Here is a 21422-nt window from a genome sequence, read left to right as displayed (position 1 = left end):
TCCTTTCTCTGTGCTCAGACGGGGCCTCCAAGGGCAGAGCCACACAGTGGGTCCTCTCTGTGCCCCAACAGTGCCTGGCACCCAGAAGTGAGAGGTCGCTGCCTCCTCAGGGCTGTCAGGCCAGGCTCTCAGGAACATGTGAGGGATCCTAGGGGGGCCAGGCTCCCACAGACCCCTCAGGAGGACAGCAGCCATGCGGTGATGAGGAGGGGGCCTCGGCTGTGCTGGGGATGGAGCCCTCTGTCTGAGAGCTCATTAGAGACAAGCCATTACCCGGGGCGCCAGACGCTGACCCAACAGGGCTGCCCCAGGCCTTCCGCAGCCCATCTGTCCCCGACCTGCGGCCCCACGGATGGGCCTTCCGGGTACCCAAGCAACCAGGTGTGTGGGAGCCCCAGAAGGCCCAGAGCAGCGGGATTCTGGGGGCACCAGGAACTGGGCCTTCTCTCTCTGGGCCTGTCAGCCGAGTGAGACGCCCCCGCCCTAGTATGCACAGCCGGGTCCCTGGGACCAACCCCACCTGCCCCAGGCTCGGGGCCAGGCCTGGGCTCTGGCTTGTGGGTCACTGTGGACCTCAGTTTCCTCATGTGCAGTGTGGGATGGTCACCTCCACATAGGCTGTTAGGTGCGACAGGTCCTGGAAGGTGGGAAACTTCACGTGGACGGAACGGAGAAGGGCCCATGTCGGGGTTGACCAGGCACCGGCTGCCCCGACCCTCGCCTCCGTAGAGCCTAGTTAACTCGGCTTCCCAGGCAGGGGCCGTCAGCCTTAGGGATACAGTGGCCACAGAGCCCTGGCCCTGAGGTCCCCTGGGGGGTCCAGCCTGCCCCTCCCCAGCACCTGGGCTGCCTGGCTGTGCGGGGGAAGCCCTGCCCACTCAGGAAACAGCACCAGGGCCAGTGAGCAGAGCCTCAGGAGGGCAGATCTCATTTCAGCCCCAAAGCATCTGTGGCCTTGGCATCTCCACGTGGCAGTGCCGAGGGCCAAGTGGCCCAGTCCGCCTCTCAAGCTTGATTTGAATGGAGCCCATGGAACGGGAGTTGGCGGTTTCGTAGGGGACACTTACCCTTCACTGTTGCTGGAGCCCCCAGATGGACAGTGTGATGTCCCAGAGGAAGGGGAGTGGGCAGGGCAGAGGGTCCCCAAAGGGTATTCGTGTGTCTTCCAGCCCCTGTGCCTCGGGGCCCCTGGCCTGGGGCTCACGTTCTCCTCTGGCTCCTGGGCTCCACCAGCCAGCTCACCCACCTCTCTCCTCCCCGACTGTCTATGCAGGGGCTCAGCCCCCACAGCAGTCACCAGGAGAGAGCCCGTGAAGGGGCCCAAGGGACGCTCCGCCTGGCTCTGGCGGCCCTGGACCCATTTCTAGAAAACAGGCTGAGAACGTCACCTCTGGTGGGCAAGGAGAGCGTTTTTTGCCCCGGGACAGCCTCCTGTGCAGAAGACACGCTGACCACTCAAGTGATTTGGGGAGGCCAGCCATTCCGTCCTCCCCACATCACTGTTCTGAGCTCCTGACTGGAGCTGGAGGCCTGTGGACAGGGAGCCAGGCCTGGACGGGCAGTGGTGAGCTATTCCCCGGCTCAGGGCCCGGACCGTGGAACCCCGGTCCGAGAGAAGGCTGGACCCGGGCCTGCCCCTGACCCACGTTTCCCCGCAGGCACGCCAGCCCCGCGGGCCTGCTGCTGACCACGGTGGTGGCGCTCACCTACACGGTCGCCATCCTGTACGAGGAGTGAGTAGGCGCCGTCTCGGGCTGGGGCTGCCGTGTACCGTCCGCGTCACCTGCACCAGCCCTGCCTCTCCCTCCAAGGCCTTTCCTGGGGCCTGGGCAGCTGGCCACGCCGAGTCACCGTCAGGGTGGCAGACGAGCAGCTGAGAGCGGGCACAGGGTGGCCCGGGTGCCGGGCAGGTGGTGCTGGACCCTCCTGCTCCCACACGGACCCCTCACCCTGTCCACGCCGGGTGGGGGGCCTGGGTGGCAGCGTCAACCTCGACGCCAGCTGAGCAAGCCTCTCTCCCACCCCCGCAGGCCCTTCACCGCTGAGATCTACCGGCAGAAAGCCTCCCAGGCCCACAAGAGGAGCTGACAGACCGCGGCCACTCCGTGGGGGTCCCCACCTCGGGCTTGCCCCGAGCACACGCCCCTCGAGGGGAGGGGGAGAGCGGTGCCTGGCCTGGGCCGTCCAGTGCCTTGGAAACGTGGCTTGGGGGCCTGGAAGGCACCGTGTGGCCCCAGAGCCCCCTGCCCTGCCACCCACCACATCCTGACCAATAAAGGCGCCTGATCCCAGCCCCCCCTCGGTCTCTATCTGTCCAGGCCAGGGAGGGGCAGGCTGGGGTCTGGGAGGGGGTCCGTGAGCCAGGAGCGGCGCCGCCATCCACGCCGAATGGGGGGGACTGCCCAGGCCTTTGGGCCTCCTGTGCCACCAGCTTCACCCCACTTCTGCCCCTTGTGGGGGGCCAGCGGGACCGGCCCTGCCTCGGCTTCCTGGGTCGGAAGCACTGGGCCCTCCCCCACCCCGTGCTGAACCTGGTGTCTCTGGGTACTGACATTTCTCTCCTAATCCCTCGTGGACCTTGTGTGGCCACAAGGAGCAGCTGTGGGGCCATCCGGGGCCGGTTGCCGGGCCTGACCACAGAGCCACAGGGACGGGGCAGGACCCGCATTTGGGCCCGGCCTCCCTTGCACAGCCCCCAGCCCTCCAAGGGCACAGAACTCGCCTTTCCTCCCTTCAGGATGGCAGACGGGTGTACTCTATGTGTGCGCCTGGCCCTGAGCCTTGCATTCTCACCTGTGAGGTGGCTGCCATAGCCGTGCCTGCCCTGGGCACCGGAGCTGCTGGGCCCCCACCCCGCCATGGAGCGCCTCAAGGGTGCCCTTTGGTGTCTGGGTTCCAGAGGTCTCCGGGCTCGAGGGGCCACAGGAGGCACAGAGGCTGATCTTACCCAACGCCTCTGCTCACATACCTCCAGGGACAGGAAGCTCACCCCTCCACGGGCACCGCTGCACACACATCCTCCCTAGCCTTCAAGGACGTGCTGGCCCCCATGGCCTAAGCCCTCCCTCTGTCAGGGCAAGACCAAGCACCTCCGGGCCTCTGACCCGCGGGTCACGCCGCCGTGAGGGGTGGGCCCGGAGTGGGGAGGGTCAGCTGTGATGGGAGCACCCCGCAGCTGAGGAGGGAACTGCCGAGGAAGCGAGGTCAGAGGGGAAACCCAGCTCCGTTCAGCCTGTCCTCTTCGTCAGGTGTGGCTGTGGGCCGGGGTGACACAGGACCCTCTGGGCGAGGAGCTGCTGGGGGTGGGCTAGGGCGGCAGGCTGGCGCTCAGCACAAGCATCCATCCACACGCCCCCTGACGGGGCCCGCCCGGCACTCCTCAAACACGGCTTTCAAGAACCTTCTAAGCCACTCTGTGCCAGCAGACCAGGCTGTGGTGGACACTTCCTGCCTTGGGGTCCAGCTGTCCAACCCCAGCCCACCCCCAACGTTTGGGTTCCCCATTCCACTCGGAGCTGGAAAATTGCTTCATTGCAAGGAAATGATACAGGCAGGCGCTCAAGCATAGGAATAGAGATCACTGGTAACATCGTAAACCTGGACAACCTAGAACTAATGCAAAGGTGGGGGGGGAGGGGGCACACTTCGGGGAAAGAACGACAGGTGTGCTCAGGGCCTAATGAACTTGGCTGACCTGGGAGAACAAGTCTTAGAACCCGGCATCTGTGGGTGGGGATGGGCCCAGGTGCCAGGAATCGAAGGTTGAGAACCCAGGCTGGGCTCAGTACCCACCACTGTCACCAGCTGGAAGGGGCCGGACCTGGGGTGGGGGGAGGGAGGCTCTGACTCTAGGCTGGGTCCTGGCCCACTGACCACCCCAGGGAGAGCTGTGTTCAAACCCTGGACCCTGCAGTTACTAGCTGTGGGCCCTGGGCAAGTCACTTCCCTTGCCTCAGTTTCTCTACCTGTAAAATGGAGAGAGTAATAGTTCCCACCCCTCACGGGTGCCACGAGGAAGGACTTAAGAACAATGCCTGGCATGGAATACGTGGAATAAACACTCTCCTGGCCCCCCTGCAGAGGGTGTGAAATTCTGCTGGAATCCTCATCATAGAGGGCTGGCCGAGAAGCCCATGAGAGTCCAGAGGCCCTGTGTAAACAGCTAGGGGTGCGGGCTGGCACCCCAGCATTGCCCACAGCTCCGACCTGCGTGGATGCGTGGATGGGTGGGTGGCAACAGCTAACAGCCCTGGCTTTCTCCCAAATCAGAGTGCCTCGCCTGTCACCACGGGGAGCGATGGCTTTTCCATGAGCTCCAGGCCAGAGCTGGCCAGCTCCGGCAGCCTCTTCCCCAGCCTTTCGGCAGCAGCCCACTCCTGGTTACTGATTTACCTGCTGCCCCCGCCCCCCGGTTTGTCCTGCAGCCTCGTGGGTCATTTACTATTGTTGTTATTACTAGGTCCTGCCCCTACACTGTTCGCAAGTTCTCAGCCAGTCAGAGCCAGACCGCCATCTTCCAGAAGAGGAACCCGAGGTCCAGAGAAGGCCGGAGACTGCTGTGATGCCCACACAGCATTCAGGCTCACTCTGGCTTCGAGACCAGCTCCCCCAACTATAAAAATGGGAATGTTGGCCCACGGGACTCCAGAGGCACAAAATGCTATGGGGAAGGGAGGGGACATTGGCCTCAGACTGACTAAGGGCAAACCTCTGGTCCTTCCAGTCTCCGACAGGAAGATGACGGGACAGCCTCTGGCTGAAAACCCCTGCCAGGATCCAGCGGATCGGATCTTTGGTTGGGAGAAAGGAGCTGAGCCTGCAGTAGAACGCGGGGGCGGGACGCTCTGGCTGCGCTAACTCCAGCCCTGAGCGTGGCGCTCACGGCTCCCCGTTCTGGCGGCGGGGCCTCTGCTGCACTCTGGCGGCCGGAGCGCGCGGCGCCCACCTCGCGCTGGCACGGCCGCCCGGGAGCAAAACCCGCCTGGGACGCGAAGGGGCCTACGCTGGGCCAGTTCGCAGAGCTGGTGAGAAGATGGGCGGAGCCCGGACGCGGTACCTAGCACCAGGCAAGCACATGCCATCACGCTGCCCAGTGTCGTTATTCTCTGGGGAAACTGCGTCCCAAAGAAAGTGAGTGTGTGCGCGTGTGAGTGCTGCGGTGGCAGGGGAGTGGGGGGTTCTTTGCCCCAGGTCAGAGGCACAGCCGGGACTGTGTCCCCGACGCCCTTAGGGCCGCTGAGCCCCGCGCAGCGGAGAAGCGAAGGGTCCGCGCGCCCGTAGCCGCAGGCAGACCCTGTACCGTTTTCCTTCCCGAGCCCCGCGGGCGGGAACGGGCAGCGGCCCGCGGAGGTGGAGGGAACGCGCGGCGGGGCCCGCGAGCGTGCGCACCGTGACGCGCAGAGGCTGGGCGGGCGCGGGGCGGGGCGGCCACGCGGGCTGCATATAAGGGCAGTCGCTGGGCGCTGAGAGGCAGAGGTTTCGTCCCGAGCTCGAGCCGCGCCGCTCTGCCCCGTTCCCCCAGCCACAGTCGGCTCGTCTCGCGGCCCCGCGCCCGCCCCCGCGGTCCCTCTGCTCAATGAAATTGGCCGCGATGATCAAGAAGATGTACCAGAGCGACTCGGAACTGAGTATCCCGGCCAAGAACTGCTACCGCATGGTGGTCCTTGGCTCGTCCAAGGTGGGCAAGACGGCCATCGTGTCGCGCTTCCTCACTGGCCGCTTCGAGGACGCCTACACGCCCACCATCGAGGACTTCCACCGCAAGTTTTACTGCATCCGCGGCGAGATCTACCAGCTCGACATCCTCGACACGTCCGGCAACCACCCCTTCCCCGCCATGCGGCGCCTCTCCATCCTCACTGGTGAGCCGGGACGGCCGGGCAGCGGGCAGGGGAGGGAGCGCGCCGCCGCAGTGCCGGGGACCCCTCGTCCCCGGACGCCTGGGCTGGAGGCGCGGCCGCGGAGAGTTCGGCGCGACCCTCGCGGCGGCCGGAGCCCCGGCGTCGGGAGGCCCCCAAGTCAGCCCGCTTAAGTTGTCCCCTGGCGGCTGCCCTCACCCTCTCCTTTTCTGCTCCCCGTAGGAGACGTGTTCATCCTGGTGTTCAGCCTGGACAACCGCGACTCCTTCGAGGAGGTGCAGAGGCTCAAGCGGCAGATCCTCGACACCAAGTCTTGCCTCAAGAACAAAACCAAGGAGAACGTGGACGTGCCCCTGGTCATCTGTGGCAACAAAGGGGACCGGGACTTCTACCGCGAGGTGGAGCAGCGCGAGATCGAGCAGCTGGTGGGCGCTGACCCCCAGCGCTGCGCCTACTTCGAGATCTCGGCCAAGAGGAACAGCCGCCTGGACCAGATGTTCCACGCGCTCTTCGCCATGGCCAACCTGCCGCGCGAGATGAGCCCGGACCTGCACCGCCGGGTATCGGCGCAGCACTGCGAGGCGCTGCACAAGAAGGCGCTGCGGGGCAAGAGGCTGCGGCGAGCGGGCGGCGACCAGGACGACGCCTTCGGCATCTTGGCGCCTTGGGCGCGCAGGCCGAGCGTGCACAGCGATCTCATGTACATCCGCGAGAAGGCCAGCGGCGGCGGCCAGACCAAGGACAAGGAACGCTGCGTTATCAGCTAGGAACTCCCGCCCCGCGCGGACGCAGAGCCTCAGGAGACCCTCTTGTCCAAGAGTCAAGTGTCCGGGCCGTGCGTCCCGAGCCGCGTGCGCGCGCGGACGGGCGTCTTCCTTCCCAGCACTCCAGCCTGTTCACTGGGGAGACTCAAAAAAACCGAGAAGGGACCATTATCTGCTCTGGAAGGAAAGAGAGCTAGCTAAGCCCGGGCTCCCGCCACGTCCGATCCCCCGTAGGCGCCCGCTAGCCCCACCCGCCCAGCAGAGGTTGAATTTGCCTTGTTTCTCACAAAGACCTAAGAATGGGGGTGGGAATGGGAGTTAATCAGCCACCACTGGGCTTTCAGAAATGGGTCCTGCCAGCTGGAGGGCCAGGACAAAACGGGGCATTATCTGTGATTGGGGGTTGCCATGACAGCTGGCCTGAAACTGAGGGCGGGTCCGACCTAAGGAGTGCCTTGTTTACATGTGTGTGCAACTGCACAAAGCAAAACAGAGAACTTGCACTTTATGGTAGTTCTGGTGTCACCACCTGACGTGAACAAAACCTTACCTTTGAAGTTAGTCTTGTTACTGTTTTTTTAATATAAAATAAAATAACTTAAAATGGAAAACCATGCTTCCTCTGCTTTTAGAAATAGGGGGAAGGGTGAGAAGGGAGAGGCGGGTTTCTACTTCTGTGGAATTAGACTCCCCTTCCCCAGAGCTGGAAAATAATCCTGGCTTTCTGAACACAGCTCCAGCCCTCCTGGGAGAAAAGGTTCCACAAAAGCTCCAGCTGACTGGATGCCTTTCCGTTTGGGGAGCCACTCCTCAGAACGCCAGGACAAAAACAAAGCACTTCAGGGTCCTTCCTAGAGATGCATCTTTCCAGCTGTTTACCTGCCTAGGTTGCCCACTAGCCCAGCCCCAAGGGCCTCCGGGACCGGCCGGCGCCGTCCTATACTCAGCACAGGCCCAGGGCAACAAAGCGTCACCAAACCTGGAACCCGCAGACAGACAGTTCAAGGGGTCCCTCGGGCCCTCTTCTGTGCAGGACCCTCATCCTGAGTCAGCTTCAGGCTCTGCCATGTAGCCACCTGGATCCAGTCACAATGAGCAGCCCCGGCCCCTCCGGCTCCAGGAAGCGCTAGCCACCCACTTGGGGTCCAGCACCCCCTCTCTCAGCAGTTGAGGGCACCCAGTCCCAACTCGGGACCCAGCTCTCTCTGCCACTTGTAACTGTGCACGCCTGGGGCAAGTGACGCCTGCCAAGCCCCAAATTCTCCGCCCGTGAGATAGAGCGCAGACGCCTCCGCTTGGGGTTGCTGTGAGGGCCACGGGCGACGTCTTACATGGTGCCCGCCAACAGGCATCCAAGTGAGGTGTCAATGCTGCCCCAGGGAGGGCTTTCAACCGTTCTGGGGGACTGCCCCCCACCAGGGCCCAACCCACCTCTGAGAGGAGAAATGGCAGCCCCGGGGGCCCCCGGGCCAGCTGCACCCTGGGGATGGATGCCACTCCCGGGAGGGTCAGCCCATGTTCACGTTGGTCTAGCTGATGTGGCCGTGTGTGCTGGGGGCTGGCGCGGGGGCACAGAGTGGAGGTGCCCACAGTTCCTTCTGTCTCCTCCGAGCAAAGCAGAGGTTTTCCTCTCAACTATCCAAAGGGGAGGTCCTACTGTGAATTTCTCAGTACAAACCCAAGACGTCCTGACAGCAGAGCACAAGTTCTTTTAATCACACGCTTGAAAAGTGTCACAAGTCACAACTCTGGAGCACAGGAGAGGCCCATGAGGAGCCCGTGTCCGCCGCAGCTTTCCGGGAGAGCCCGGCCGCCTGGTGTTTCTGAACTTCGTGTCCCACAGTATTTGGTCGGAGCCTTAAAACCGGCCCACACACTACTCTGAAACGTCAAGAAAATAACTGATTCAGTTGATAACAGCCCCAGGGTAGAGCTGGACTAACAGGTGACACCCACTTAAATTCAGAGCCTGCGCCTCTGGGCAAGGCCGCTGAAACCTGACACCCCCCTGCACGCCTGACATGGACAGAACCCCTGCTCAAAACATCTTCAACCTACATTCCTGCCAACTGGCAGGCAGCTGTTAAGCCCCCGACTCGGTCAGCACAGGTTATGAGCCTGTTTGTCCCGCATCCTTCAGAGGCGAAGGAAAGAGATGCTCTTACCTCAGTCTGGTCACACTAACACAACGTCCGTCTAGGTGAAACAAAGGTGTTTATAAGCATCTATGAACCAGGCCTTGGCCACACGACTGCCAGGTGAGTTCTCCCCACCCCGAGGGGCTCTGAGCGGAGAGCACATCATGGCCGCCTGTTTGCGCGCAGTGAGGCCAGAGGGGAAGCCGCGCTAAACCAGGAACAGGACTCTGAGAAGCTGGAAGGGGTCTGTTCACCTGGAGACCACGTGGCCTGAGGCGGTCTGGCCATTCTTGGGCATGAAATGGCTAAACGAGCTGCCTGAAGGTGACAAGGGACAGAGGAGCAAGAGCCTCTGCCACCCACCCACACATGGGAGGCAGAAACCTGGAGGCAGGGCTGCCGGCAGGGCCCTGGGTGGGCAGCCCACGGACAGTGACACCCACCCCTCAAACACAGAAGGAAACAAATATTCCAGAGCAAAAAGCCACCCTTAAGTCTTTAGGAACAGTGCCGTTCTCCCAAGGCCTTTTTCTATCCTAAACCCTCGCCATGTGAGTGCAGGCCTAACTGTCCAGTGGACTCCACGCACCCTGCTGCTCACTCAACACTGGCTACCTGGATACCCACCACCTGGGCCGCGAGCGGAGGGGAGGGGCAGAGGGCAGCCGCCTCCCTTCCTGCTTTGCCCCGGGATCTGCCAGCCCAGCCTGAAGGCCGGGCCGCGGCCCCGCCCCCCCGGCCTCAGGAGCCCTCCTCCTTCCGGCGGCAGGCACACAGTCATTATGCATCTGGACCGTGGGGACAGTACACAAGGACGCCCAGGGAGGCCAGCACGCACACCGCTCCGCAGTCAGGGCCACGTTCAGCTAAGCAGGCAGTACCAGAGACCCCCTCCACAGGGCTGGAAGACGGAGGCCCGTGCCCGCCTCGTCCCGGCAGCTCATCTACTCCTTGGGGATCTCGAACATGCACAGGCTCTTGTACTTCTGCAGGAGCTCGTTCTTGGTCCGGACCTGCTCGCGGAGGCGGTGCAGCTGCTGCTGCTGCCGCTCGGGGCTCAGGTGGATGCCAGGCATGGCGCCGACCACCTTGCGCATCTCCTGGAACTTGGTCCTGAGGGCGTTCAGGTCCTGCTGGACATCAGGGCTGTCCTTGTCCATGCTGCGGAGGCAGAGGGCAGGTGTTAGCACCATCAGCCCAGACAGCTCCATCCTCGCATCCCCACGTCAGAACGCCTGTCGCCTGTGTCCCCGGCTGGGCTGGGCTGTGCGCCCGGGGGACGGGGCGGGTTCTTGCCTGTGCAGCCGTAGTGCAGGTGGCACCCCAGCCCCCAGCAGGTGCCCGCCGGACGCTGAGCCCTCCCGCAGAGCTGCTTCCCCAGCCCGGGCCGTGGGCGCTGCACACACTGAGGCAACATTTGCTGAAAGAGTGGACGCCTGGCAAATAAGTTCCTAAGTGTCTGCTGAATGAATGAAAAACTCTTACCAATGTCATGTAACAAACGGCAAGTAACACTTGCTGAAATACCACATTTCTAATTTGAGACATTCCAGGCCAATCAGGAGACTATCAACGAGCAAAAGATAATTTTAGCTGATGTTCAGATGCTTGAACCTGTTTACATCCTAATTTCCACAGAGCTATTCATAAATTTTAAACTAGTTACAAGTTACTGGAAAATTTTCAGCAGGTACCCGTCCTCTCCCACCACACTCGTGTAAATTCCTCGCTCATTTTAAAGGCAGGATCATACTCTTCACCTCACAGCTATTATTAGCTGCCCAGAGATCCATGCTCCCTGTCATGACTAAATTAAAAGCAAACAACAAGAACAAAAACCTTCACCTACGATCAAAGAAACGGCCTGTCAGTTGCTCCTATAAATTTTTTAAAAGTTAGTAGACGGACGGATGAGCTTTTGAAAACAAGGCAGTTGAGACTAAAATCTAAAAGCTGATTCACAGGCTGTTTTCAAAGTCACCCACTGAGTAGCGTGAGAGGGGAAACCTGTCAATGATCGTTTATTTCTTTTTAATAAACGTTCATCCCTGATGGGAAATTTCAACCCAGATGGTGCCAGTTCATGTTTCTTATTAATCATTTCTCTGCTTACGCAGACAGAATATCCATGTTTCCTGGTGATCCGCTAGTTACAGCTCATTCCTGACAAATGAGATGCACCAGGCCTGCTCACTATTTATCAATAGCTTGAACTTGGAAGCAAGATTTGGAGAATCAATAGTTTATTCTAGGGAATGAATGGCCAACCAAACATTTCCTCTTGCCATCTGAGGCCCTCAATTTGCACACACCATCAGTGGTACACCTTACCCCAGCTTCGAGGGAGCACCTTATATTCTAATTCTTTTATGTCTCAGCTCAGATCTACAACCCTGGACAGACACCACCTGGGCTTCTGAAATCGTTCCACTTGGATGGCATATGTGCTAACACATCGTTACGAATTTAAGTCCCAAGGGAGTTTTGAAATTAAAATATAGTTTTAAGAAAACTGATTTACATCACACAAGTCTCAAAGGACAAGGTAAAAACAAACAAAAATATATAAAATAAAAATTAGGTAAATAACAAGGTCCTACTGTATAATACAGAGAACTATATTCAGTCTCCTATGATAAACCATAATGGAAAAGAATATTAAAAAATGTACATATATGTGTAACTGAATCACTGCTGTACAGCAGAAATCAACACAACATTGTAAATCAACTAGACTTCAATAAAAAAATGCAAAAAAAAAAAAAAAGGGAGGGGAGGAAATTAGGAGCCATTTATAAAGCCCACCCGGAGGGAAGCTGAGCTGGGAGGCGGCTGCGCAAGCCTCTCAGGCTGCCTGAGGCGGAGGCAGCGGGACCCTGACTCCAGCCAAGAGAAGAGATGGCCTGGGTACCAGAGAGCAAGCGGGAGCTCCAGGGGGCCCGCCTCTGTGGCCAGTGCTGGTCGGCACCTGACTCAGAAGGAAACAAAGGAGACCAGGCTGGGTGGAGAAGCACAAAATCCACAAACCAGCGCAAGGTGAGGGCACTCAGGACACCACCGCATGGCTCGAGTGACCGGCCACTTCCTGCCGGTACTCTGGGCAGGCCCGGGTGATGCGTGGCGGCGCCCGGTGGGAGACACGGGCTCGGGCACGCCACACAGTTCTAGCGGGTAACCCTAAGAACGATGCTTCACTTGCAGGTGCAAACTGGCGTCAGCTGGGCAGGTGTGTCCACTGGTGACTCAGAAGCAGAAGGAACCACCAGGTCACTGAAGTCACGTCCTCCCAAATCCGAGAGGCATTTCTTTGATCTCTTGGTGGCATCCGAATCGGGAAAGAAATGGGAAACTATTTCTGCCTCCTCAAAACCTCCGGCCCCATGTCCCCACACCCCCAATGTCCTCCTCGCCGACCGGCCCTGGGACCAGTCTTCTCCCCACACTAATGTCAGTGGCTGGCATCTTTCTAAAATAGTAGGGCCTTTAAGTTACGACAGTTACAGGGCTTGAGGGAAAAGAATGTTTAATGACAGACAACCAAGGCTTACAAAAGGGAAGTCCCTCTAATCCCTTGTCCCAGGTAAGCTCTGTTAACACGTGGTGCATATTGTTTAATATCGCTTCAAGATAGTCAGTAGCACACAAACACACACATACTTTTCAGTTTGTTTTGACAAAATTGTGGCCACACTACACACATGGTTCTGATTCTTGCTTTCTTCACGTAAAATGCACCTTGGATGTCTGTCCGTGTTAAGATGTACACGATAACACGGCGAGATTCCTTGGCTGTTGATAGGTACGCGCATGTTTGCAACTGATCGCCTGCAATCCAAATGGCGATGACATCCCACACCTATACCCCTGTGTGCCGTGTGCCCCACCGTCCCCCGCCCCCCGCCAGCACAGCCACTCCACCTGCCACCCGCCTCAGGGCACCCCTGCACCTCTTCCCACTATTCCTGTGGACCCAGTCCTTTCCCCCTCCTAAAACCCTCTGTCCCATCCAGCTTTACAAAACCCAGGCCTGAGCTCAAAAACTTCAGATGGCTCCTCGGCTCCCAGGCAAGTTCACACTCTGTGTGTTTGTGTGCGTGTGTGTGTACGCACAACCTCAGGACCACCCACAAACAGCCTCCGACATCCTGGGATCCGTGCTCTCCTCCCAAGAGAGAATTCCTCCAAACAGCCTACCAACAATCCCTATCTGGGCACTTGGCCTCTTCACTCGGATTCGGCAAAGAAGACAGGGACGGGCAGAGCTACTGCAGGCGAGTCGTGGGGTCACCTCCTGGCCATCAGGACCCAAGGCCAGGCCGCGGCTGGAGGATTGCCGGGCGGACTGGAACCGGCATGTGTGTGGGAAGAGGCCCTGCGGGCTTGGGGTCCTGCTGACCGGCCTCGATGACCCCTGGGCCAGCTCCAGCCTCGCGCCCCAAGTGAAGGTGAAGGCCGACCCAGCGTGAGGCCCCCCAACCTGCCTCTGCCACGTCCAACACGCCTGGGGGGACCTGCAAAGGTTTAAGTACCCGTGGTGACGGGTAATTCCACTAAGTGAGATCAGCCTGACAATCAGGACTCCCTCCCTACCTTGGATTTATGCTCCAGCTCCACCAAACTGACCGCGGACAGCCCACGGGTCAGGGATGTTTCTCGGCAGCCTGTCCTACCCCACCCACCTCCCCTCCCTTTCATACTTCTAGACATGCAGCTGGCATCTCCCCCAACAAGCCTTCTGACCCTTCCAGGCTCCACGAGGCCTCCTCCCCCTCACTGCCCTGACCCTCAGTAGCCTAGCAGCTCAAACAAATGCCGAGACACAGTGTTTAAAATCAGATCCCAGCCTTTCCTCAGGCTCACAGCACCTCCCTTCTCTCTGTGCGCACTGGATTTCCACTCTGCTGCTCAGTCCCGTCCTTTTTACTTGGGGTTTTCTTTCTTTTTTTTTTTTTTTTGCGGTACGCGGGCCTCTCACTGTTGTGGCCTCTCCCGTTGCGGAGCACAGGTTCCGGACGCGCAGGCTCAGCGGCCATGGCTCACGGGACCAGCCGCTCCGCGGCATGTGGGATCCTCCCGGACCGGGGCACGAACCCGCATCCCCTGCATCGGCAGGCAGACTTTCAACCACTGCGCCACCAGGGAAGCCCCTACTTGGGGTTTTCTTCTCATGCTTAGTGGCTTTGGCTGTCCAACCACGTATTTAAGAGTAAACACTATTTGGGTTACATGTGTAATACACTGCTTCCACCATGCTGAGTGAAGGAAGAAAAAGATGTAACCTTCCAATAAGGAAAATGCTGATAATTACAATTTGGATCAGATGGGGAGGGGGAAGCTGAAGGCAACAGAATATATAACTGTTTTATATCCCTTAGTAAAAAATGGGGTATAAATAAACACTGAAGAATATTAAAAACCCAAACAGTGAAACACTAAAAGGCTGAGTGGAAACTCTTGAGTATGAGTGATGTTCTACTTTCTTACAATGAACTAAGTTCAATGTCTCTGGGGTTGTGTGTAGGGATCGGACACCCGGGAGAGTCTGTTTTCTTTGGCTGCCAGTCTAGAAGCCGGGGGTGGGGGTGGTGAAGGCAGGGGCTGGGGCTCAACACCCAGTCTGTGGACTTGCTCTCAGCCCTCTCCTCAGGACGGCTCCCTTCCCTCAGGTCCTGCAGTATGCCTGGTGTCCCCCAGTCCAGACACTCTCCAGCTGACTCTTTCCTAAAAACAACCTTGGGAAAGTGTGCGCCTTTACTTGTCTGCTGAGGTGGAAGGGTCGTCACTGTGTGCTTGCATCAGGGAGCGGACTGAGGGGGTCCGTGTCCAAACGGCCTTTCAGGTAATCCTCCTGCTCTAAGTCTCCCTTCACCAGGGGTCCCTGGCAGTGCCATCTCCTGGGATTTGGAGGGGGCCACGGCCAAAGGCAGCTGCTCCGGGCTGCTCCTGGCACTGGGAGGTGGACTGGCCCTTGGCCATCGCTTTGTGGCAATCATCTCCTCTCCTGTCCTCTTTGGTTTTATGCTTTAAAACCAGTCTTCACTGTGCTTTCAGAGGGAACAGAGACAAACACATGTGGCCAACCCGCCACCTTTCACAGGAGGACGCTCTTGAGACTCCTCACAACAGCCTTATGACTTAAGTATTGCTAGTCCCCGTTCACAAGAGAAAAGAGGCTCAGAGCAGCTGTTTCACCAAGGTCAGTACATCATAAAGCTATCACTTGAACCCACCATTTGAAGTTCATTATTATTATTATTCACATATTAGAGATAAAAAAATTAAGGCCTAGAAAGGCTACGTATTTACTAAGATTACAAGGCAAGCAAGCGTCAGCGGGCAGACCCGAATTCAAGGCTGACTTCAAAGCCCATGTTCTCTCTCGTGTACGTTACTTCTCGATCTCTGAGTCCAGCCCAACCCAACTGCTCTATCAGCGTGCAAGAATATACACCATGTATTTTCATTTTTCCATATTTTCCCTAAAACCAGAATAAGTATATTTGGGTTGATCTGGATAACGCTTTTATAATCAAGCACTGCCCTGGGATTGCAGGGTCTGCATTTGTGTTTGTGTTTGCTATGTCACTGCAGCCTAGAAGTGCTACTTGACGATCACAGGCTCATGAGGACAGAACAGCCTGCCTTACTCGATAAACAGTATGTTCGCACCAAGTGAAGCCAGATGAAGTCAAGGTCTACTGTGAGAACAAATGCTTTGCAGCTGTTTGAAAAGCGGTGGAGGGACTTCCCTGATGGCGCAGTGGTTAATAATCCGCCTGCCAATGCAGGGAACACGGGTTCAATCCCTGGTCCAAGAAGATCCCACATGCCGCGGAGCAACTAGGCCCATGCGCCACAACTACTGAGCCCGCGTGCCACAACTACTGAAGCCTGCGTGCCTAGAAGCCCGTGCTCTGCAACGAGAAGCCACCGCAATAAGAAGCCTACACACCGCAACGAAGAGTGGCCCCCGCTCACGGCAACTAGAGAAAGCCCGCGTGCAGCAACGAAGACCCAACCCAACCAAAAAAAAAAAAAAAAAAGAACAAAACCCAGCTGGGGGCTTCCCTGGTGGTGCAGTGGTTGAGAGTCCGCCTGTCGATGCAGGGGACGCGGGTTCATGCCCCGGTCCGGGAAGATCCCACATGCCGCGGAGCGGCTGGGCCCGTGAGCCATGGCCGCTGAACCTGCGCGTCCGGAGCCTGTGCTCCACAACGGGAGAGGCCACAACAGTGAGAGGCCCGCGTACCACACACACACAAAAAAAAACCCAGCTGGGCCAGTAACAATATCTTCATGTTGTGAGTAGCAATTCCATTTCAGCAACACATCCAGGACCACAACTGATGTTCACTTGAATGTTACTGTAAAAGTAACTTTGTTGTAATTTACTTTGTTTTGGTTTTTAATGGCTGAATAAAAATTTTAAGCCCAGGGGTTTACACTTTGTTTATCATAAGTAACGGTAAAAAAATAATTTGGGCAAATGTGGGGATTGGGAAGATTTTGGGTTTGTGTGTGTGTGTTTCTTCTAAGGGTCAGTTTGAAAAGTTAGGTAACCTGAAGACTGGCCAAAAGGAGACAATCACCCCGTGACACCATGTTAGGGCACCGTAAGCGCTGGCAGACGGCCAGCACCCGTTTCCTGTAATGTTCCCATCATCACCCCTATAATCTCTTTGCATTATGGGTTATTCTCTCTCACGACGTTTTCCCTTCTACCTGGTTACCAACGTGGGGGTGAAAAGTCTGCCCTTTCACCTGTACACCCCACAGCACTTAGCAGTGTGCCACACGGAATATGATACACATCTGTTGGATCTGTTGGGAAAGACGCCGAAGTGAGTACTATACCCCTAATTACAGGTGAGAAAACAGGCTCAGAGAAGCCTGACTGGCTTCAGGCCACCAGGCTGCACACGAGTGGTCTGACCATAGCGGGGCCTGCCAGCACGGGGCCTAGCAACTCCCAGGGCCAGAGTCTGCTGAACTCTTGGGACGACTGGGGGGTGGTCTCGGCGAGGCCGCTCCCCTCCGGGTCGGCCTCCTCCTTTGTACCGCGGGGCGCCCCCGGAGCTCGGAAATGTGACTGGCAGCGGCGGTCTTGCGGGCTGGCCCCCCCCCGAGCCTTACCATTTGATGATGTTGTGAACCAGTGGGAGGAAGGAGCAGTTCTCCTCCGCCTTCACGCCGGCCGGGGACGGAGGCCTCGGCGGCGGTTGCGGCTGTGGCGCGGAGACCGGCGGCGGCGGCTGCGGAGGCGGCAGCGGCTTCGTCTCGGGCAGCGGCGGCTCTGCGGGTGGCTGCAGCGCATCCTCGGCCTGCCGGGCGACAGACACCCCCACAGAAGCCATGGCGCCCGGGACCCACGGAGCCGGTTACCGGGGCCGGCGGCCGAGCGCGCCGGAAGTGTCTCGGACTCTGTACGTCACCACTGTGCGCCGCGGGGGCGGGACCTGGAGGGAGGCTGTGAGTTCGCGCGCCAGGGCGCGGGGCGGGGACCAGGGCGTGGGGCGGGGCCAGGGCGCGGGGCGGGGCCAGGGCGGTCGTTACTAGGCAACAGGCGGCTGGAGGGTCCGGGTTGGCCTGGATTTGGCTGTGCCTGAGACAGCTAAAATTTTCAATAGTCAGAAATAGGCGTACTTCAGGAATAACATCTTATTTCTATTCACGTTACAAAGAGGGTCCAAAAGCAACCAGCACAAGAAGACTTGAGATAAATAAGCCCTCGCGAAGAGGGGACAGCACCTGCCGGGCACCTACAGGTGTCAGACCCTGGGCCCGCGAGCGTGGAGAATCCGAGGGGAGGGCCCAGGGTTCCCACCTGCGCAGAAGGCTCCAGGGGAGAGGCCCTGAGCCCGCCCTAAGGACGCAGAAACAAAGAAATTGCGAGGGCCTAATAACTGAACACTTAATTATTATCATAATTATATTATCACTTATCATCTTCTGGATGACACACGCTGTGCTAACTGTGGGGGTGGGGGTGGGAGGCTGTCTCAACTTCAACACGAGCGGGGATTGCCGAAGGGTATTAGTGCCAGGAATAAACATCGTATCCGAGGGGGAAGTCAACGTCAGGTATTCTCCGTATCTGTGGGCCAACTCCTTAAGCCCCTGGGTGTCAGTGTGCTCACCTCTAAAATCTTCTTGAGTTCAGGGTCATGGCAGAGCTAAACTACTTTCCAACTTCAGACACGTGGCTGATCTCTGAAGGTGTCCTTGGCATGAGCTCTCACTCCCTGCTATCTTAGGGCAAAGTGGGGACTTCTCCTGGGTTTGTGGTTACGGTGCCCAAAACGAGTCCTCCCGAGCCATGATGTGGGGCTGTGTGACACGTTTCTGGGCAATGGGGACACGCATCCTAAGCTTGGCTAGGAAAGCCCTGCCCTTCCTCAGCGGCTTTGGAGAGGCAAGGGGTCCACAGTCATTGGCAAGAGCACTTAAGAGCAAGGTGGCTGGTCCCAAGGAAAGCCTCAACAGTGATATTTTCAGATGCATCTGGAGGCGTCTGTGGAGGCAGGTCCTAGGGGAGGAAGAGTGTTGAAGGAAGTGGGGAGGTTGGAGGGTGTGCTGAGGGGCGCTTTGGTAGCGGGCCTCAGCACAGCTTTCTTGTAAGAACTGCCCGGGGCACCCCACAGGGCGAGCACGGGGAGGGGGTGGCCTGCTAACCATGGGCCTCTCCCCCAGGGGGAAAGTTCAGGGGTCCTGGTGGAGAACAAGGAGGAAGGTCCTGCTGGGACAGGACTAGATGGGCTTGAAGAGACTGCACCCCCTTGGAGTCATCTGGGGAGATAATGACGGTATAATAATAGTAATTACCACAACTACTGTGGATCAAAAGTAGGTACAAGGAACAGAGCGCAGTCATCTCATTTAATCCACAAAAAAGCTCTAGAAGGTAGATGTTAGTATCACCATTTTATAGATGGTAGATTCTGGCCCCAGGGTCACACACCTGCCTGATACAAAGCCCATGGTCTTAACCAACACAGAGGACACCTCAGGTCCCTACCAGTTCTGTGACTGTATGATTCAAAATGTTAAAGTGAGGTTTTTATTCAGAATCAGAAAAAGAATCCAAAGTTCATCCACAATCTCCCCATTGAAATCACATGTCATCTTTCCCTCCCAGTGTGTTTATAACTTGATTACAAGCCCTGACTTCATCGTTGGCAGAATAATGAGGACATCTCTTAAAAAAAAAAAAAAACACTTCAGATATAAATAGATATGGCTAAAGAAAATAAATTGAAAATGTAGGAAGCAGGAATGAGTAGGGTGCATTGACAGTTTGCCCTAAAAATAGTTAATATAACTAGTGGTAAAGGGTAAAGCTGACCTCATAACATTGGCAAGAAAAATGTTGGATATCAGAAAAATACTGCCTGTGCTGGTTTCAATAAGGCTGAAATTACCACAGATGTGTGGCTTCTCAGAACTGCTCTGTTAAAAGTTAAAAAAAAAAAAAAAGAAGCCCCACTGACACATAAGGACTGTGTGGTGTTGATGTCCCTGAGTAAAGCTGTCTGCTCGTTGAGTTCACGGCTCTCTCTGCTTCTCATGGGGCCCTGTGGACCAGCTGGTGGCCAGGCCAGGCCCCACTCAGCCTGTTTGAAGCTGTGTGACTCTGAACTCTGCACAACCTCCTTCATGCAGGCATACAACCTCCCAGGAAGACTGAACAGGTTATTACACATAAATCACCTTGAAAAGTCCCCAGGGACAGTAACAATCACTTCTTACTTTTCAGACTTAGGGCTTTCTCCTTCACCAATTGACAAAACCCAGACTTAGGGCACTTAAGAAGAACGAGCTGGATCAATGCCCTCCAACAGAAATAGACGCAAAGCCACTTGGGTCGTTTTCAGTTTTCTAGTAGCCACACAAAAAAAAGCAAAAAACAGGTGGAATTAATTTCAGTAACATATTTTACTTAACTCATGTGTCCAAAATATTACCGTTTCCACATGTAATCAATACTAAAAATGATTAAAGAGGTGCTTTACTGTTTTTCATACTGTCTTTGAAACCTACTCTGTATTTTACACGCATAGCACATCTCAGCTGGAATTGCCACGTTTCAATTGCTCAGGAGCCAGACGTGGCCAGCGCCCGGACCTGGGTGCTGCAGGCAGGGAGATGGACACATATCAACCTGGACAGATCGCAATCCAAAGGAAATAGAGTATATTGCTACTTATATAAATATTTGCAACATGAAAAATAACACTATGTATCGTCCATAGATATAAGACATACATGTGAAAGTGTTTTAAAAGGAACTGAACGGTGCACCTCATACTCACGGAAAAGGGGAAGGTGATATAACCAGCACTGCAGCTTTCTGTGTGGTGTTGTATTTCTTTTATAGATTATAAGGAAAACTGTGAACGATTGCCAAGTGTGGGAGGGATACCTTAGAACCCAGGCTCTGCTCTTTCTGGCTGTGTGACCTCGGATAAGCCATTTATCCTTCCCGTGCCTCAGTTTCCTTATCTGCAAAATGGAATCATAACAGCACCTAACAGGACTGCTATAAGGGTTACAGGAGTTACCATGTGGAGAGGGCTTCAAACAGTGCCTGACACTAGGAAGCAACCATTGAAGCTTTAGCTACTATTGCTACTGTTCTATTACATTTCTCAAAAGAAAAAAAACCTCACGATTACTCCTTCTGAAACAAACTGTTACTACAAGAACACACTTAAGAACCAAGCTGTATCCAAGCCTTGAACTTTCTGATTCTCTAAGTGGCCCTACGCCACAAATAGCTATGAATGTGCTCGTGATACATTTCTGCTACTACATTTCTGCTACCTAAACTCCAAAAATAGTCATTTCTCTGTCAGACAAACATCGCGGGTATTGTTAGACTGATCATGTCGTTGAATGATCCGGGCTTTTTCTTCAAAGCTATATTCTTACATCTGATTCATCCTTTTCTTTCATTAACTGGAGCCTCAAGCGGGTAGGTAAAGCTACATGATACCTTGACTTTTGTGAGTTTAAAAGAAAATAGGCAGCAAACATGGTTCAGGCCAGCATAGTGCGACGTGTACCAGGAATCAGCTCGTCCGAGCCACGATTCACGGCTCAGACCTCAGGACGAAAGCTTTTCCTCTGATCCTCCCTGAGGATGGCCTTTCTCCTCTCGGAACTGGATTTGATTTTCTTTCTTTTAAAGTCTTTATTGAATTTGTTACAATATTGCTTCTGTTTTATGTTTTGGTTTTTGGGCTGCGAGGCATGTGGGATCTTAGCTCCCTGTCCAGGGATGGAACCAGCACCCCTGCACTGGAAGGTGAAATCTTAACCACTGGACCGCCAAGGAAGTCCCTGATTTTCTCCGTTTTATTCCTTTCAACCTTCCTCTCTTACTCTAAAATACTCCAGAATGACCAATTTCTCCTCTCACTTATGTTAGTGTTTCATTTCTCAGAAGCACTCCTTTTGGGGCATTTCAGCTCATGAATTTGACTAAGTTTCTTTCAGACTCAGAATTTTCTCCATAAAACCTTTCCTTTAGTCCTTATTCCTACTTCTTCTTATCTTTGACCAGACCTCCATCTGCTTTGGATATAATAAAAATGAGAGGCAGGGCTTCCCTGGTGGCGCAGTGGTTGGGAGTCCACCTGCCGATGCAGGGGACACGGGTTCGT

General features: G+C 56.2%; 3 protein-coding genes across 5 annotated transcripts in view; 2 read left to right on the top strand and 1 right to left on the bottom strand.

The window, feature by feature from the left end:
* PEMT (phosphatidylethanolamine N-methyltransferase) overlaps window positions 1-2292 on the top strand; it is a 47324-nt gene extending 45032 nt beyond the window's left edge. For all 3 annotated transcript variants that reach the window (XM_029213098.1, XM_029213097.1, XM_029213087.1), the window contains exons 6-7: window positions 1659-1733; window positions 2031-2292. In XM_029213098.1, the coding sequence (XP_029068931.1) occupies window positions 1659-1733; window positions 2031-2088 (133 nt within the window). In that variant the 3' untranslated portion in view covers window positions 2089-2292. The remainder of the gene's footprint in view (window positions 1-1658; window positions 1734-2030) is intronic.
* Window positions 2293-5066: 2774 nt separating this feature from the next.
* On the top strand, window positions 5067-6706 carry RASD1 (ras related dexamethasone induced 1). The gene is made up of 3 exons (XM_029213100.1): window positions 5067-5130; window positions 5522-5861; window positions 6081-6706. The coding sequence occupies exons 2-3, from the start codon at window positions 5576-5578 to the stop codon at window positions 6623-6625; spliced, it is 831 nt and encodes a 276-aa protein (XP_029068933.1). The 5' UTR covers window positions 5067-5130; window positions 5522-5575; the 3' UTR covers window positions 6626-6706.
* A 2961-nt stretch (window positions 6707-9667) lies between these two features.
* Window positions 9668-17155, bottom strand: MED9 (mediator complex subunit 9). Its single transcript, XM_029213101.1, has 2 exons — window positions 16894-17155; window positions 9668-9921 (listed from the first exon to the last, which is right to left on the bottom strand). Exons 1-2 carry the CDS (start codon window positions 17112-17114, stop codon window positions 9705-9707), a joined length of 438 nt encoding a protein of 145 aa, XP_029068934.1. The 5' UTR covers window positions 17115-17155; the 3' UTR covers window positions 9668-9704.
* Window positions 17156-21422: the final 4267 nt, after the last annotated feature.

The sequence above is a fragment of the Monodon monoceros genome, unplaced genomic scaffold (genome assembly GCF_005190385.1).
Source record: "Monodon monoceros isolate NGI ecotype Baffin Bay Population unplaced genomic scaffold, NGI_Narwhal_1 Super_Scaffold_9, whole genome shotgun sequence".
Taxonomy (NCBI): domain Eukaryota; kingdom Metazoa; phylum Chordata; class Mammalia; order Artiodactyla; family Monodontidae; genus Monodon; species Monodon monoceros.
Note: the sequence above shows the minus strand (reverse complement) of the source record. Positions and strands in the feature narration are given on the sequence as shown.

Bases quoted from the DNA above. Each gene is read 5' to 3' on its own strand.
- MED9 (XM_029213101.1), bottom strand. From the start codon at position 17,114: ATGGCTTCTGTGGGGGTGTCTGTCGCCCGGCAGGCCGAGGATGCGCTG. The intron at 9,922-16,893 runs GTAAGGCTCGGG...CTGCCTCCGCAG, and splicing joins GTTCACAACATCATCAAATG to CATGGACAAGGACAGCCCTG.
- RASD1 (XM_029213100.1), top strand. From the start codon at position 5,576: ATGAAATTGGCCGCGATGATCAAGAAGATGTACCAGAGCGACTCGGAA. The intron at 5,862-6,080 runs GTGAGCCGGGAC...TGCTCCCCGTAG, and splicing joins GCGCCTCTCCATCCTCACTG to GAGACGTGTTCATCCTGGTG.